Source organism: Tupaia chinensis, unplaced genomic scaffold (genome assembly GCF_000334495.1).
Source record: "Tupaia chinensis unplaced genomic scaffold, TupChi_1.0 Scaffold000078_1, whole genome shotgun sequence".
Taxonomy (NCBI): Eukaryota; Metazoa; Chordata; class Mammalia; order Scandentia; family Tupaiidae; genus Tupaia; species Tupaia belangeri.
In genome coordinates this window covers 3,644,585-3,663,153 of record NW_006159539.1, presented here as the reverse complement: position 1 = coordinate 3,663,153, position 18,569 = coordinate 3,644,585, and the positions used below count along the sequence as shown (strand labels likewise).

The 18,569-nt window shown below is 53.4% G+C and overlaps 1 protein-coding gene across 1 annotated transcript in view; it reads right to left on the bottom strand.

Moving 5' to 3' along the window:
- CEMIP (cell migration inducing hyaluronidase 1) overlaps positions 1-18,569 on the bottom strand; it is a 181,467-nt gene that overhangs the window by 80,415 nt on the left and 82,483 nt on the right. Inside the window, exons 2-9 of the mRNA XM_027769244.1 lie at positions 15,292-15,403; positions 10,778-10,924; positions 10,221-10,359; positions 9,110-9,346; positions 7,887-8,066; positions 3,776-3,846; positions 2,558-2,653; positions 1,593-1,714 (exon numbers count right to left, since the gene is read on the bottom strand). Of these exons, the coding sequence (XP_027625045.1) occupies positions 1,593-1,714; positions 2,558-2,653; positions 3,776-3,846; positions 7,887-8,066; positions 9,110-9,346; positions 10,221-10,359; positions 10,778-10,924; positions 15,292-15,388 (1,089 nt within the window). The 5' untranslated portion in view covers positions 15,389-15,403. The remainder of the gene's footprint in view (positions 1-1,592; positions 1,715-2,557; positions 2,654-3,775; positions 3,847-7,886; positions 8,067-9,109; positions 9,347-10,220; positions 10,360-10,777; positions 10,925-15,291; positions 15,404-18,569) is intronic.

Here is an 18,569-nt window from a genome sequence, read left to right as displayed (position 1 = left end):
TTCCTGGCATGGCGCAGTGGTCTCCTAGCCGAGAGTGGTCTGGAGCCAGACAGCTGGCACACAAACGCCTGCAGGGATTTGTGAGCGAGAGAGCATTCCTTGAGGATCTCCAGAAATATCTGCAGAGGGGAGGCTGGTAAAGGCCTAGACTTCCTGTGGTCCAGAGAACTGGAGGGATAAGAAGATGACTATTTCTGAATTAAAGCCAGGGCATTCAGGCTTGCAAGAGAAAATTAAAACTTAATCTAAGAAGGGTGTGCGTTGGGGGAGTCACTGCTTTTTGACCCCGTTGGACCCAAGAAGAGCCTGCAGCTTGCAGCTTGAGCTGGGTAAACCCTGCTCAATCACATTGGAGCCATGTGAAACAAGAGCCACCTTCAGACATGAGAAAGGTTTCCTTGGCCTGTGCAAAGTCGGAAAAGTGCTCCCTCCCACAATGCAAAGTCGGGGGACAGAAGTTCTGCCCTGGACAGTGTGATGTGGTCAAAGCACAGCCAGGTGACTGGGGCCCCATGCTGAGTTGATCTGGGTGTGGTGCAAAATTTTTATTGGCTGAAACAGAAGGAAAAGGGCATGGCTGGTCTTTCAGAAATGACTTACAATTCTTTATCAAGCGGTTTTTTTTTTTAATTGCCAGAGGGTGTATGCACTGGCCAGAGACAGAGAGGTAGAAAGCACGCCCTCCGGGGGTGTGGTTACACCGCGATCCATTCTCCTCCATTTCTCTGTCCCATTAAGATGTGGGGCATGCATGCGTGTGTGTGCTCACTGTGTTTTGCAAGTCACTGGACCTGGGATTCGAACCCCATTTGGCCATGAGGGATCTGGCTCTCTTAACCATTAGGCTATGGGGCCGGCCTAGTATATGACAGGTAAATAACCCCACTGCTTTGCCTGTGCCTCGTCTCACCAGCCAGCAGCTGGTGCCTGCGTGTTTACTCAGCACTTTCTTGGGGGGGCCAGTTGAGCGAGTCAAGGGCCCCTTGGACAGAACGAATGCCCCGAGAAAGCCCTGAGCTAGCGCTGGCACTCTGAGCATCCTGCCTTTATTAACCCTGCTCAGAGGACAACAAGGCTGTGATGTGTCTCCCATGGGCTGAGCTCAGCCCGCACCCCTAACTCTTCGCTGGATCCTGTGTCCTCAAGATCCCAAAGGCAATCCTCCTGGAAGAGAACTGGAGCACTCTCAGCCACAGCTGAAGAAGCAGGGTAAGGAGGAGGAACTCGAGGGGACCAGCCGGTGGCGTGGTGGTTAGGGTGCTGGACACTCCCACATGGCTGACCAGGGTTCAAGTCCTGGACCTGGTGGCTTGGTTTCTTACTTTCTCTATCATCAAATTTAAATAAATAAAAATTAAATAAATAATTATTTTAAAAAGTAAATAAAACAAAAATTAAAGAGAAGAAGAAGAACAGGAAGGAACTCTAGGAAAACCAGCCTCCACCTCAGACTCTGCAATGGCAATGCTACACTGGTTCACTCTGGCTTCCCACTACCGAGAATCGGACCACCCGGGTGACAAGTTTGCGACTCACGCCGTTGTCCTTGACACAGAGCCCTTCTGCCTGGCTGGTCGCTGTGGGTTCGGTACCTGTATGTCGATGGGACGGGTGCAGATTTTTCCTGGGTGTGCTACGCGGAGGTCTGCAATCTTCTCCCCGCCTTTCGTGTGTGACACTTTGCTGTGCTCGAACCACTCTGTCCACTCCACATCTAGGGACAAAGGCAAGGGCAGGGTGATACAGGAAGTCATTTCCTTGAGTGAATAGTGGCAGGGCCCCAAAGCACCCTGGACATAGGGAGACTGAATATCACGGGGCCATGGTTGTCCAAGAGGGTGCCCAGGTGGCTCATAAATAATCTGCCTACTCTTTACCTTTGAATCAGAGGCCAATTATTGCAAAAGCAAATCAACAAAAAGGAGAGAAATCGAAGCCCTCCTTAATCCCCCATGCAAGGATTCCCGCTAACACTGCTGCCTTCTGCAAACTGCACGTAGGGACATTGGAAGGCCAGGGCTGTGTCCATCCGGGTTTTCTGTCCATTGCTAGTGCCTGGCACATTTAAAGGGTTCCATGAACTAAACTAAATGCCATGGACCCCTATAGAGGTGAAATTCATTTTTTTTGAAAAAGTTTCTTTTCCTATAGGGCACATGTGCTTGTCAGAAAAGAAAGAAAGGGGGAAAAGAAAACAACCCCCAGAGAAGGAGGCCACGCCACAATCCATTCTCCTCTCAGGATTCTGGGCACACATGCACACGCGCCCAGCATGTTTATAAAGGTACTGTGTCTAGGATTTGAACCTCAAAGTTGGTCATGTGGGATCCAGCACCTTAACCTTCGCAGGACCTGCTGGACCAGCGTCAAATCTTAACCTGGAGGAAACACCCCTTGGGCTATTCGTCAATGCAGCTTGATTAACTACAGATAGCTTTGGGTTGCGCATTTGCAGCTGACTCTGCAGCAGGGAAGCGGCCCTCTGGGCTAAGAGGAGAACCTCGTTCTGCCGGGACAGTGACTCCTGGCCTTCCCTACATTGTCTCCAAGGCCTCACCTTGAACCCACTCGCTGGAGGAGGAGACGTTGAAGGGCTCGCCGTGCTCCGTGTGGAACAGCTTGGATACTCGGGCAGCCGCGGAGCCTCGGTGTCCTGTCGGGGAGATCCAATGCTTTAGTGACTGGACACATCCCTAAGTTCAAAAGGCTGTGATTCTGCGGTGGAGAAAACCCCAGACACCCATGGATCTTGAGCCTTTTTGTATTTCATTTTTTTAAGTTTAAAAAAAAAATGAGATCATTCCTTTCACGGGGAAGTGGATGACTGTCCGATAATGTGTTTCGGTTTTGAAAGTTCAGTTAGTTGCAGCCTTCCGACCAACCCAGAGTTCAGAGCCTCGTGACTCCACCCTTGATGTGAATCCCTCCCTAGGAGAACCAGCAGCGCCCCCACAGCCTTCGCTGGGCAGGAGGCGGCCACGCTGTATAAACAGGCACTCCATTATCGTTGTGGCTTGTTGTTGTCACAGGACACATGTGCTTGCCAGAGAGACAGAGCGGGGAAGCAATCACCCCCTTAGGAGCGAGGGCCACACCGCAATCCCTTCTCCTCTGTTCTTTTGGAATGGGGGGGGGGGACGGGGGAGCATGCACGCACACATGCCTGGCCTGATCTTGGAGCTGCGGGGACTAGGACTCCACTGTAGTTGAACACATGGGAGTCTAGTGCCTTAATCACCAACCACCTGCTGGTCCCTGAGGTATTTATTGTTTTTAAGTTCAAAGTATTAGCCCTGCGGACTCTGTTCCAGTTCCTTTATTTTTTGAAACTTTCTTTCTTTCATGAGACAGAGACAGAGAGGGGCACCTCAACTGGTCCTGCTGTGACCCGCCTCCAATCTCACCCGGCCCAGATCACGTGTGCACATGCCAGAGGGCTCAGGGAGGTACCAGACACACTCCAGGGACCTTTCCAACACGAGCGCAGTCACACGGCCACTGCAGGGCCTGCCCAGCCCTAGCCCTGTTCTTGTCCTCACGCCACTTCTGCGGATGAAGACAGTGACACTAGGTCAACAGAGACTTCTTTGGAAATGTAAATATGACCACGAGAGGTCGCCCTTCGGTCAGTATTGACCTCTGGCGTGTCCACGTAACAAGGCTGGCTGCGTGACGGGTCCCTTGGCGGTGCTCCGAGGAATGTGGGTCACCCTGAAAGGCCCTGAGCCCCCAAGTCAGACACACTGAGAAGACAAGGCCTCTGGCTATCCATTACCGTGATATTCAATATGGTCTTCCACGGACGCAGAGGGATTTCCTTTCACCGTCAGGAAACTCCAAGGGTGTCTGAAAAACACAGCACAAAACGAAGTTCTTTATGGCCCTGAGTCTGTGCCGGGGGCACGTCAAACAGTATAAAAACAGCACTCAGGGGCAACTGGTTCTTTCCGTCTTCATTTCTTTACTAAAGTTCCTTTTCTTTCATTCATTCATTCTTTTTTTTTTTTTTTTTGGAGAGGTTTTTGCTATAGGGCGCGTGCGCTCACCAGACAGACAGAGAGAAACAGACAGAAAGCAAGAAATCACCCCCCAGGGGGGATGGCCACGCCGTAATCCCTTCTCCTCCATTCTCCTCTCGGGATCTTGGGCACGCACGCACACATGCCCGACGTGAGTTTAAGCCACCGGGTCCGGGACTCGAACCACAGTTGACTACGCAGGAGTCCAGCGACATAGCCATTATGCTAACTGCTGGTCTCCATTCATTCATTTTTCATTGTCAGAGGGCACTTGTGCTTGCTGGGAAGGGGGAGAGGAAGAAAGCACCCCTCAGTGGGGTGTGGTCACGCTATAATCCTTCTCCTCCATTGCTCCAAGATTTGGGGTATGCACACGCATGTTTGTCAAGCCTCAAGGACCGGAATTTAAACCACGGCCAGCCACATGGGATCTGGTGCCTTTAACCCTTGGGCTACAGGACTGGTCTGTAAAACTTACTACGTGAAATAAGTGTGCAGGCGTTTCCCTCGTCCATCAGCCTCGTCACCGGGGCAGGAAAGATACTTTTCCTCCCCACAGTAGCCTCTCTCTTACCACGAGATAGCAATAGATTCGGGCACCCAGACACTCACGTTATTTTTGTTTTGCTCTTTTGCCTTAGAAAGTCAGTCATTGTTCACTGGCATTTTCTGAGGTTGAGTATTAGCGTTTTTATTTTATTTAACTTTATTTATTTATTTTAATTTAACTAGAGAGGACAGAGTGAACGTGAGTGAGAGAGACAGAGAGAAATGGAAAGTAAGAAAGGAAGCCACCAGGTCTGAGACTTGAACCGTGGTCAGCCATGTAGGAGCCCAATGCCCTTAACCACCACGCCACCTGCTGGCCCTTTATTTATTTATTTATTTTTTTTTTTGAGATTTTCTTTTTGCTGTAGGGAGCATGTGCTCACTAGAGAGACAGAGAGACAGAAAGTGAGAAATCACACCCCCGGGGGGACGGCCACACCACAATCCTTTCTCTTCTATTCTCCCCTTGGGATTTTGGGTGTGCACACACACATGCCTGGTGTGCGTTTTAAGTTTCCGGATCCAAGACTCGAACTGTGGTCGACTACGTGGGAGTCCAGTAATGTAACCATTATGCCATCTACTGATCTCGAGGTCGGGTATTTGACTGTATCACTCCTTTGTTTCGACTCCTTCAGTGGCTCCCTACTCCCCTCCGGATAGAGCTCCTTGGTGCATAAAAAGCTGTCCTGTGCCTCCCTCCCAGCCTCACCTGTCACCACTCACCCTCTCACATTTAGCGCTGTCGCCTCAACCCATTTCTCCCGGGCAGCCACAATTTCGCCCCTGCGCAGTGAACGTGAGTGAGAGAGACAGAGAGAAATGGAAAGTAAGAAAGGAAGCCACCAGGTCTGAGACTTGAACCGTGGTCAGCCATGTAGGAGCCCAATGCCCTTAACCACCACGCCACCTGCTGGCCCTTTATTTATTTATTTATTTTTTTTTTTGAGATTTTCTTTTTGCTGTAGGGAGCATGTGCTCACTAGAGAGACAGAGAGACAGAAAGTGAGAAATCACACCCCCGGGGGGACGGCCACACCACAATCCTTTCTCTTCTATTCTCCCCTTGGGATTTTGGGTGTGCACACACACATGCCTGGTGTGCGTTTTAAGTTTCCGGATCCAAGACTCGAACTGTGGTCGACTACGTGGGAGTCCAGTAATGTAACCATTATGCCATCTACTGATCTCGAGGTCGGGTATTTGACTGTATCACTCCTTTGTTTCGACTCCTTCAGTGGCTCCCTACTCCCCTCCGGATAGAGCTCCTTGGTGCATAAAAAGCTGTCCTGTGCCTCCCTCCCAGCCTCACCTGTCACCACTCACCCTCTCACATTTAGCGCTGTCGCCTCAACCCATTTCTCCCGGGCAGCCACAATTTCGCCCCTGGGCCTCGGCACCTGCGAGCCGCTCTGTGGCAAACCTGCAGCTTCGCCTGCGCTCAGCTCCACCTGCCGTTCCCTCACCATATCACGCCCACCATCGATTCCCCCTACGTCCACCTTTCAGGGGGCTCAGGACGCCCCGTCCAGCCTAGTGCCTCCCGCCCAGCCGTGTCCAGTAGCGATTTCCCGAGTAAAGAACAAATGCAAGGTCCACGTCTCATCTCTGAATTTGATGCTTTAAGCTTATTATTCCGAGTGTCTCCACACGGATGAGGAGTAAAGGTGTCACTCCTGCCTTCCGTGTGAGCGGCAACACAAAACGCGTTGCATGCCCAGCCCCTGTGGCTCTCGCAACGAGGAGGGAAGAGCTGACATCTGTTGCGTGCTCATTCTGTCAGGCATGATGAGAAATATTTTCCCCAGATGACCACGCTCATCTGCACACGGTCCTCAGAGAGGGCTCCTGCAAAACCCCGCTTTGCAGGTGCAGGGAGAGGGCAGAGAGGACGAGTCACGTGCCAGCAACACCGCTCACAGAAGGTGCAGCTCAGGACTCAGTTCAGGCCATCAGAGACCAGGTCTCGCGCCCTTAGCCACTGCCTCCTCCTGCTCGGGCCCTCAGTCACCAGCCCCACGCGGTTCCAGCTCTCGCTCCCATGGAATTAACCGACGAGGGGAAAGCACACCGAGCACTTCTGAGAGCCAACGTCTGTCACCTCTGGCTACTCGGGTGTCCTGCCTGAGTTTCCCTTCCAGAAGGGGCAGCCCCTGGGCGGCGGGAGAATGCACCTGCAACCTGCAGCACTCCTTCCTCGCCCAGGAAACGTCTGCCCAACCAGGAGGACTGCTTTGCTCCAAGTCTACAAAAACTTCTGGCCTCCCCCTGCAAGTTTGTCCCCAACCTAGGGAGCTGAACGGAGGGGCATCGCGGTCTCCCAACAGCCAAGAACAGGTAAGCCCGGCTTCTGCTGAGCCTAGCTCCAATTCAGCACAATAGTGAAGTGGGGTTATGGGACCAGAGCCCGTGCGTGTGCACACACCCACCCCAACGGGAGGCAGGTGGCTACCACCCCAGGCATGCAAAGCACACACCAGAACATATCCCAGGGCCCCTTCTCCTTGGGCATTTGGCTGTCTAGAGAGATTTGGCATAATCTCTCTCTCTTTTTACAAATGTGCCAGAGAGTACGTGCCTGCACTTAGCAGAGAGAAAGAAATAGAAAGAAGGAAGATGAGAAAGCACCCCCCACCCCCACCCCGGGGAGAAGCGCATACCACAATCGCTTCTCCATCTCTCCCTCCTTGTTTTGGATTTGGGGCAAGCGTCTCGTGTGTCTGCCAAGCCACCAGGTCCCGGACTGGAACCGCACAGTTGGCCATGTGGAATCCGGGCACCTTAGCCACCTTGCCACGGGCTCATTATATACAATCTCTAAAAATTGTCTGCCGATCCCCAAAGGCATGATGGGACCCCTTTGCCAAAGAAAGTGAAAGTGCACATCAGCTGCCCACCGGAGACATGGCTCTTACACGCAACAGAGGCTCGGTTAATACTCCGGAGGTGGTTGGCCGAACGAACGGGTCTCTATGAACAGAGAGCTGTTCTGTTTCAGAGGTGGGCTACGCGTTCAAGAAACACCAGGCCCCCCTAAGAATGAGCCCCCATATGTCCAACACAGCTGCACCAATGCCTGCATCACTGTAGGCAGTCATTTAGGTGGTGTGGCCACAGAGGAAGGACAAGGGAGAGGTCAAGTCCGGGTCGGCAGGGCTGCGAGGGGGGGGGCAGGGGGGGAGTAAGGGGTGGTACCTAAATCCGAGGTGGAGGAAGTGCTTGCTGCCCAGCCTGGTCATCGCCTTCCGGGCCGTGTCATCGTGGGGTTGCGGGTGGAGGTGTGGGGGGGGGGGGCGGGGGGGGAGTAAGGGGTGGTACCTAAATCCGAGGTGGAGGAAGTGCTTGCTGCCCAGCCTGGTCATCGCCTTCCGGGCCGTGTCATCCAGGTTTTGAGAGCCTTCGTCATTCACCGCCACGGAGAGGATCCTGCCGTCGGGCACCGCGCTCAGGTACTGCACCAGGCGTTCGCTCTCTCTCTTGGATCTGTAAGTGTCAAACCTGAAAAGGGCAGAGAGAGCGGTTTCAGTCTCGAGAGCAGATCAAGCACACAGCTCTGTTGCAAAATCTAAAATGCCATCCAAAAATCTCAAGGGCTGGGATGTTTGGGAAAAAAGAAAAAAAAAGGAAAAAGAGCCCTTACTTACTGGCCTTTTGGTTTAATTTGCCAGAGGGCACAGGCTCTTGCCAGAGAGAGAGAGGGAGCGCGAGAAAGCACCGTCCAATGGGATGCGATCACACCACCTTCCCCTCGCCTGCATTTCTCCATTAGGTTGTGTTTTTCAGGCTCCCAGGGCTGGGATTTGAACCATGCTATCAAACATGTGGGACTCAGCTCCCTTAACCACCAAGCCATGAGGTCAGCCCCCTTCTTTTCTCTTCCCTCAATTGTCAGAGGCTGGATGCGCTTGCCAGAGAGAGACAGAGACACAGAGGCGAAGAAAGCACCCGACTGGGTCATACCACAATCCCTTCCCCTCCATTTTCCATCCTGCTCAGACGTGGGGCACACACGGCATGTTTCCCAAGCCACTGGGGCTAGGATTCAAACCAGTCGACCATGTAGGATCCGGCTCCCTTAACCACTAGGCCATGGGGCTGGCTTTACATGCTGCTGTTTTATCGTTCCTCGCGGTCCCCTCCTCTCTGGTAGTCTTTCTATTTCTTGAGAATGCCACATCCTCCTCACCTCTGGCCCTTTGCACATGCTGCTCTGTGTCTCGAACACTCGTTCCCTGATGCGTCCTTGCCCTGGGGTCCTCAGCTCAGCTGTGGCTTCCGTGTGCTGGCTCTCCCTGACCCCATCCCCAGAGGGGTCTGCCTGCTTACTCTTCACCATGGCACCATCTTTATTCCCCATGTCATGATCTGGACCATGAACACTAAGTGTGCGCTTGTTCTACTAAATTCAGCTTCCTCAGGCAAACGCCTGCATGGGGATTTAACTCCTTTGGGGTAGGGGTTTCCCAGAGCCCGGCTGGGGCACACGCTCCAGCAGTGGACACTCAGTGGATGATGTTGGCTCAAGGGAAAGCAAGCCTTACCGGTCAGAATGCACGACCGCTCCTGATTTGGGGTCGATGACATGAACGATGATTCCACGGTGACCCCAGCTCCTTTCAAAAAAATAGCCTCCCTCCTCCATGCCACCTGGGCGAAGGGTCTTGTTCAGAAATGTCCATGAGAGCTTCTTCTGCCCATGCAACTCAAGGGTGCCCCCTCTGCCGACTCCAATGTACTTCAGACCAAAGTAAGGGTCCGGCTGAATGCCCTCGTCAGCCCTGCAAGAGGAAACAGCCATGCCACACCCCGAGGGGGCCTGAAATCCCTGCCTCCTCCCTCCCACAGCGGCCACCATGGAACCAGTCACACGTTCAGAAATTGCCTGCGGTCAGTACAAACAGCATTAGCGACTGGTCTCCCTAAGCTGGAGCAGACGAGGCCGAGAAGCCAAGTGGGAGAGCCGTGTGTTTCCACGGCGGCACCCCATATGGGCAGTGCTCGGCAGTCTGTTGTATTTTGCTCCACAGCAAATGAAGACTCACCTAGACACGCACTACACACCCATGCATTTTTGGCTCGCACTTTTTGTAACAAAAGTATTTAATTTTATTTATCGTTATTATTATTTTTCATTTTTCCATAGAGAGAGACAGAGAAAGTGAGAAAGCAAGCCACCAGGTCTAGGACTCGAACCATGGTCAGCCATGTGGGAGTCCAGCGCCTTAACCACCACGCCACCTGCTGGCCCTGGTTAGCACTTCTTAAAACTCTCAATTGCTTTCAGAAGGAATGCAGCCAGAGGCAAATGCCGTGTGGTGTTTCTCTGTCTGGTCCATCGTAAGCTATCACATAAACACTCAGGGAGCTCCCGCAGACCATGATGCGACTAGAAGGCACCCCAAAGGCTGCAGGGAGGGACGTCTGTAATCCATGTATGACACCCAGGAAATGATAATTCAGTAATTAAACGCCCCGTGGACATCTCCAGTTCACCCAAGTCACCCGTCTGTCCGCGATAGTGGTCTGGCAGGGCAGATGACAATCCTGCCTCGGGCTCATGTCTTCCCTAGAGCCTCTCTCTCTCCTTGGGGAAGCCACGCCCTGCCTTCCCCCCAGTCAGAGTGCACCTGTCCACGGGCGAGGTCCACGCACCTTCCGTACAAAATGATGCTGAAGTTGCCCTGGAAAGGGCAGCGGGTGCTCCCGACATGCAGCTCCCCGCCGTCGTCAATCAGGATGTGCCGGGTTCGCACAACGATCGGCTCAGCGTGGTCTTTAATGACCAGCTTGCCTGAAGAGGAGCAGGACGAGGTTTGAGAACAGAGGTTTTAGGGGGTGGTTATGGTACAGCCAACAGCAGGCTCTCTACACCACCCATCTCATCCAAGCAGGCAAAAAGGGCCGTCTTCCAAACACGTGTGTGCTTGCGGTGCGCACAAGCCATCACGCGGCCTCCTCTCTGCCTTGCCTCATTGCACGGTCGGCAGTCAATGACCAAGCAGGGCTGCTGGCTCTAGTCAGCCATTTCCTCTATCGGCGCTCCTTCCTGCAAGCCTGGACCTCTGATCAGCCACCCCCAAGTACTCTGAGCTCAAGGATCTCTCAAACCCCCGGATGATCTGACACGAACCCAATGCATATCCACCTAAGGTCGTGGCCACCTGCACCCCACCTGCAGGGCTCCGGGTGGTGGGGAGAGGTGGGCTTACCTCCCTCTGAGATGTGGATGGAGTGGACGGTGGTGGAAGAGGTGAGTAGCAGCATCCTGCCCCGGCCGATGTACGCACGGTGGTCCCGGTCATGGCCTGGGCTCCAGGGCTGCAGCTCAGGGTTCTGGTCAGGACACTCAGCTGCCACTGCCAAGGACAAAGAGATGTCACCACTCCCGTCCCCCAGCACCACCAAGCAAGGAGGGCCACAGACCACAGGGGGCCCTCATGCACCTTCACAGCCCCACCTCCTTGGACTGGTGTCAAAAGCCAGGCCCTGGGGAGCAGAGAAGCCCCCGGTGTGGGAGCAGGAGCTGCGGTCCAAGGCCACAGCTCTCAATAGTTCTTGTGCACCTTGAACAAGCCGCTTTCCCTTTCTGGGCTCAGTGTCTCCACTCATGAGACGAAGGGTAGGCCAGGCCACTCCGAGATCTAAAGGTACGCAGATTTGCCCACGTTACCCCGATGCTAAGACGGCCTGTCATCTGCACAGTTCACGGGCTCTTCCCTCTTCCCAGGAGAATTCGACCTTTAGTTCACTTTCTAGCTCTGTTCTCTTGGAAATCTGAGAAAGGTGGTGTTCTGTAAACGAGTTTACCAGGCAACTTCGCTTGTCACAAGACTGACTCCTGATTGGTAAGTGGTGTCTACACTGGAAGGAACTCGTTTATACCCAAGGGACTTGCCACGCTGCAGGCTGCTCTGAGTGCAGGGACTCCTGTCACTGGACACGTCCCTCGCAGGAACCCTGAAACTTATATCCAGAGTTGTAAGACAGCCTGACTCGGGCCAGCAGGTGGCATGAGGTTAAGGCGCTGGACTCCCACACGGTTGACTGCATTTTGAGTCCAGGACCTGGTGTCTTGAAAATCACGCCCAGCACATGTGCACGCATGCCCCAAATCCCAGGAGAATGAAGGACGAGGGGTAGCCTGCTTTGCTTTCACTTGAGCCAAGCCCCAGGAACCAGCAAACACAGCTTCCGGGTGGCAGAGCGGAACACCAGCGGCACTGCTTCCTGCTCTCAGGATGAGCATCGGGATGTGGATCTGATGAAAGCCTGGGCTTCCCGTCCTAGACGCTCCAGGTGAGTCTGACGCCTATGGTCACCCTGGGTGTGGTGTTCCTAATGCGCGCTGTGACAGGCGCTCAGAGGTACTTGTCCCTGACCTGACAGCAGGCCTGGAGGAGTCTCCCCTTTCACCTGGCCACCAGGCCCTGTCAGCAGTGCTCCACGGAGGGGTGGGGGAGGAGCCCTCACTGGGTCGGAGACTGGACGACCCTCCCTCTTACTTCAATTCCATGTAATTCCATTTTTTTCCCCACGAACTCTGTGAAGTCCCTTCATACAGCTCAGGGAGAACTGGAAGGAAGCCACGTGCAGGCCCCTGGGCCCCCCTGAAGACAGAGATGGCCCTCCTCTCCCCTGCATGGCCCAGGCACTCAGGGATGTTTGCAGAGCCTCCTCCCCACCCTGCTCGATGCTGTCTGCCTCGCTGTCAGCACCGACTCGGGCTGTGGATCTCGTTCATTAAGGAAAAATTTCACATTTTTTGGAGTGTTACCAAAGCAGCTCTTCTAAGTCCCAGGAGCCCCCGTTCTACGGAGGCGCTGTGAGGAAACCACGTGGGCTTGCTCATCGGCGGACTTTCCACTTCCATGCAAGAGTGGCCCGGTGGGTGGGGAGAGCGCCTGGCTCCTGGCCTGTGCCAGCAGTCAGGGGCGGTCAAGAGCGCTGGGGATCCAGAATCCAGCCCGAGACTTGTCTCCAGATGCCGTCAAGTGCCTGGCTGACCCCCAGCAGATGCCACGGGCCGTCCCAGGCTGCCTTCACCCAGTCAGGACTCTCCCAGCCGTGTGGGGCACATGTGGGCCGGTCGGGAGACCCAGTGGTCCCAGCAAGCAGCCATGACCGAGCTGGGAAGGGATCCGTCCAACGGCAAGGAACAAAGCCTGCGGTCTCCATCCACGCCTGCCAGAGCAACCCGCTGCCCCTTTTCCTCTCCGAGCGCACAAGTTCGTGCCAGACTTTTCACCCGGACTCAGAGGTGGCGAGTCGGACCTGAGGACACTTCCTTCCCCCAGAGCTCGAGTCCCAGCTCTCCAGAACCTCGCTCTGACCCCACGGCCTGAGCACAGCGGTGACCAGGCTGGCCTCGGACGCACACGCCTGGACTGGAGCAGGAGCAGACTCCTGGGAAAGGTCCCTCCTGGTGGATTTTCACTTGTATGAATCAGTCAGTGGCTGAAATGGGTCAGGGCCTTGGCTGCAATGTCACCATGGCAATCACGTAACCAGCTGCAAGTCAATAGTATGTAAGAGATGTGAAAGAAACCGCCGTGCTGCATGTTGATCACACGGTCCGCGTGGACTCCGGTGCGTCATGTTCAATGTTTTCTCCCCAGGAGAGGCCACCGGAAGCTGGGCTGAGAGGGGGCGCTGGCCTGGCCTAGGTGGAGTATGAATGGCAGGCCGGGCATCTGTGTCCCTCGGACATCAGGGGACAGCACAGACCCAGAGAGAGCCAGAGCACAGCTTCCTTTCCAAATGGCTCATGTACAAAGCAAGCAAGATCCAGGGACAGAGGAGGGAACACCCAGGCAGGACCCGGCATCCCTCCCCAAGGGGGACGGCCCAGAAGAGAAACCCATCCCCAACTCCCAGCTCTGGGTCAATGTCCTCTCTGGATATAGTAACTGCATAAACAACCCAAGGATACATGGATGGATCCAAGCAATACTGTCAAGTACTGCATCAAAAATTGAAATGCGGATTGCTTCCTATGTCCCCCCAAAATTAGAAATATTCTACAGGAAACCACCGTGAAGGAAATCTGCTACTTATGTTTACAGAGGCTGCGTCCCTCAGCAGGCTGGAAAAACAGGGGCATTTATTCTCTCTCCCCCTCTCTCTCCCTCTGTCTCGGGCTAGAAGGTGTGTGCACATGTGTGTGTGTGTGTCAGAGAGAGAGAGAGAGTGTGCAAATGTGCATGCACTCCCCAGTAGGGATGGTTTTGCCACAATCCTTTTTCCTCCATTTCTCCCTCCTGTCCATACCCCCGGCCTGCACACAGGAGGCTGGCATGTTTTTCAAGCTACCAGGCCAGGATTCGAACCGTCGTTGGTTATGTGGGTTCCAGGTCCCTCTGTGTAGTGCTTAACTAGGCGCTACAGGGCCAGCCTCTTCTTTGTTCTCACTGGGGGAAAGAATCACACTCAGTAAATAATAACGGGATTTAACAAAACAAAGCAGCATCAGAGGCCAGCAGGTGGTGTGGTAAGTTGAGGTGCTGGGCTCCCACATGGCTGATGGCAGTTCAAATCCCACACTTGGAGGTTGCTTTCTCATTCTCTCTCTCTGTCTCTCTCTGGTAAGGGCATGTGCCCTAAAGCAAATTTAAAAACCGTAATAATAATAAATAAATAATATGAGTGTGCGTGCGTGCGTTTGTGTGTGTGTGTGTGTGTGTGTGTGTGTCCCAAATCCCCCAAGGACAGAAAACAGAGGAGGAAGGACTGCAGTACGACCATGCCTTATTAGGGGGGGCTTTCTCCCTCTCCCTCTTTCTCTGTCTTCCTGTCTCTCGCTGGTGAGAACAAGTGCCCACTGGCAAAGAAAAAAAAAAATGAAAATTTTTTACAAAGTGGGTGATATCGAGATAGGAAAACAGATGGACACCTTGTTTCAAGCATCGCAGCTGTAAAGTGCTTTGGTGTACCCGGATTCTGACGCCGAAGCAGGATGGGAACTCCGAGGTCGGGCAGCCCGGCCAGAGAGAGGAAGCTAGCTCCCGTGTGTTAGTTATCTTTTTTCTGGCCCTCTCAGAGTAGTTTTTTAAATCCAAATTGGTTGTTGGCAATGGGAGTGTTGTGGCCAGCAGGTGGTGTGGTGGTTAAGGTGCTGGACTCCCACATAACCAACTGCAGTTTGAGTCCCAGACCTGGTGGCTTGCTTTCTCATTTTCCCTCTGTCTGTGGTGATTATGGAAAGTTAAACAACAACAACAATATTATTAAATAAATAATTCTTTAAAAAAATAAAATAAAAAACAACTAGAGAAGAATTTACATAAAATCTAGATTTCTGGCTTTTCTTAAAAATTCACAAGATCCTACGACAGAGAAACAGGGACCCACACCTGCCTACCTGGCAACAACTGGACAGACCTGAGAAGTGGGTGTCCTTTCAGAGGAGCCTCAGCTCCGCAGGTGACCGCGGTCCTGACCCGGTCAGTTTCACTCATTCATGCAAGGTGCCTGGCTCCTGCACACACAGAGTTTGCAACCCGTGGTTCTAGTCCAACCCCTTCATTTTGTGGGAGGATGAAACCAAAGCTCAGGACAAGACTTGCCTGAGGTCAAGAAGTGCAGTCAGGGCAGGCTGGAGCCCAGCGCCCTGACTCGGCCCCCACGGCACCGACTGCCACCCCACCCGGTTCCCACGGCCTGGCTCAGTGAGGGGCTGTGCTCTGCACACAGGGATGCGGAACTCACGTGCTTCGCGGTGGCTCACCTGCAGTGGATGTGGTCCCAGGGACACATGCCAGGGCGAACCAGCTGATTGTCACCAAGGCCTGGAAGGAGAAGCCTTGCCTCCCAGCAGCTCCCATCCTGGCAGACGCTTTCTGAAACAGAAGCAGACCAGAGTCAGACGCCCAACCTTGGCAGCTAGAACCAGCTGGAGAGCAGACACGGAGACAAACGGGCAGGCAGGCAGGCAAGCAAGCAGACAGACACACAGATACACACAGAGGCAGGGGCCCGGATGGAACAACAAGATGCACTCCAGTCAGCCCAGGGCAGAGTCCTCACCAGCGGCTGAGGACAGTCACCCACAAGCACGCACACCCTGCCACCGTCCTGCAACTTAGAGACTGGGTGATGGGTGGACTTTCACCCCTAGTGCTCAAGCTCCCTTCCCTCCAGAATGAAGCTTTTATCTTGAGGGAAGAAAGAGAAAAGAATAAAATTACTCCCATCGATCGTGAGCTGGGAATCGGATGCCACCAACTTGCTGTGTGATCTTGCTGGTCCATTTCAACTTTCTGGACCTCAGTGTCCTAACCTTTCAAATGAGGATGTGGACTGGCTCATTGCTTTTCTATTCTTTTGTTTTATTTTCCTTCAAAACTGTTGCCAGAGGGTGCACGTGCTCCCCAGGGAAAGTGAAAAAACACCCCCCACGGTGGACAGTCCCAAAGCAATCCCTCTCCTCCACTTCTCTGTCCTCTCTGGATTTGGGGCATGCATGCACGCATGTCTGGTGCATTTATCAAACTGCTGGGTTTAGGACTTGACCTGCATGGTTGGCCATGTGAGATCCAGCCGCCCTAACCACCATGCCACTGGCTGAGCCATGCGCTGGCTGATTTGTTCTTTCCGTCTGGGCTGATAAAATCAATGTTTTATAATAAAATAAAAAACTTAAATATATGAGGGGACCTCAAAAATTCATAGAGAAATGGAATTAAAGGTGACTTTACTTTGGTGCAAAGAAGTTTGAAAACCATGCAGTTTTTCACAATACATTTTCCCCATGAACTTTTTGAAGACCCTGTCGTAGATAACTGCATGTTATAAACCCACTTCATATTATTTATCCAAGAGTGAGGTGGGGCAGAGAGCACACTGTCCCCTGATAGCCATTTCCAAACCTTTCAGAACCCGATTTTTATCTGGGTACATGGTCACCTAAAATTAAGACTTCATGCCTCAGTTTCCCTGGTGATTAGCAACAGTGAGAGAATTAAGTTCTGGCCAATATAGTAGGAATCTAGTGTGTGAATTCTAGGGAATGCCCTTCAGGGAAGGCTGGGATGGATACATGATGGCTGCTTCTGCAGCAGCTATTTTGGGCCATGTACTGGAAGCCATGAACTGAAGATGGCAAAACAAATAGAAAGAACCTAGGTCCTGAGCCTGTGTAGAACTGAAACAGCCCTAAAAGATAGATTTATTTTGTCTGAGAGAGCATTAAATTCCTATTTTATTAAACCTCTATTTGATTAAAACCATTGTTATTCCCCCTGTTTTATTCATACAGAATGTATATATGGGAATCTACCTAGACAAACCTTAAGACAAAAACTTGCTCTTAAATGTTGCAAGATTAGGACCCCCAGATGGTAAAATGGTTACATCACTGGATTCCCACGTGATCAACTGCAGTTCGTCACTGAATTCCCATGTGATCAACTGCAGTTTGAGTTCCAGACTCGGCAACTTAAAACTCGTGCCGGGTGCATGTTCATGCGTGCCCAAGGTCCCAAGAGGAGACTGAAGGAGAAGGGACTGTGGCATGGCCATCCCCGGAGGTGGGGAGTTTCTTGCTTTCTGTCTCTCCCAGTCTCTCCTGTGAGCGCACACACCCTGTAACAAAAATCTCTTTTAAAAAAAAAGATTCAAGAATATCCTTTCAGATTAGAAGGCCACTTGGAGAAAAATCTGTGTCCAAAGTGCTATGTGGCACACAGAGGTCAGGCCGGGCTCTGAAAGCGGCCAAACAGCCCCAGCCTCGTACCGCCGGTCTCCCCCACTCCTCTCCTGAATATGACCACGGTGGTGCCCAGAAGCAGACATCCCACCCTGCTGCGGAAAGGGCCGGAACCTATCTCACTTGACGCCGGCTGCTCCCTTCCAACCAGTTCTGTGACAGAGCGATCGTCCCTGCCCTTTCTCTTCAAAGGGAAGCTCTCGTGCAAGCCAGTGAGCTGGGCAGGACAGGAGGTCTGAATGGAGGGAGCAGTGGGCCCCTGCCTGGCGCCGCCCACACAGGTGTGCTGGGAGGCAGGGAGGGAGCGAAACTCTCGGAATCAATGGCTGGGGTGTCCTCTTAACAGACATCCCGCCTGACCCAGGCCCGGTCTGCAGAGAACAACGGGGCCCATTCTAGTCGCGTCAGCTGGAGCGCCGAGGTCACGCATGGCAGTGTCCAGGGAGGGCGCCTTCCCAGGCCTCCAAAAGCGAGGTGCTCGGTTTCAGGCTCTTTGCAGGAGAAAGGAGAGGACGCCAGGGCCAGGAACAGCCATGGTCCTCGGCGGGAAGCCCACACACTGCTCTCAGGCCTCTGTCTGCTCAGAAGAACCACAGGTAGTTTGCCGTCAGCTCTCAGAGAGCCTCGAACTGTCACGGCATGTGGGCTGACACCTCTTGGCGAAGATATAAGACCGATGTCATGGCTGGAAGCGGCAGGGTGAGGGGACAGTCTGGGTAGGGGCCCCCTTCCGCCCTAACTTGTGGGTGACTCTCATCAAGACATCCGTCCTGTGAACCTCGGCCTTCCATGAACACAGTGGGAGCTTGACGACGTGGACGCCAAAGCTCTGGCACCTTCCGACTCTGTCCCGGGTCACCTGAGAAGCCCCCAGATCCCTCTCTGGATGAATGTGGAAACAGTTCTGCTCAGAGGGAATAATGCTCAAGCCCCTTCTTCCTAACATAGTGAGGCCTCCTGGTGCGTCTCAGAGTCAGGGTTAGAGCCCGGGGAGGCTGAGAAATCCCCCATGGAGGACACCAGCCCCACGTCACTGAGCGAAGACGCAAGCCCCAAACACGCTGCTGCAATGAACCCCGAGAAGCTCTCAGGTTTCACTGGGGAACTCGTCACCCGGGAGGGCAGCTTTCCCAACTGGGTACTAAGAGCTTCTGGCCGTGGGAACTGAGACTCGGCTTCTCGGCTGGCACGGGGTCTGGAAATGGTTCCCAGAGGCTGAAGGCCTGAGCAGAGCTCACGTTGGCTCACGGTGTCGAAGCAGCTCAGGAAGCCGCTGGCTGGAGACAGGCTAACCCCCC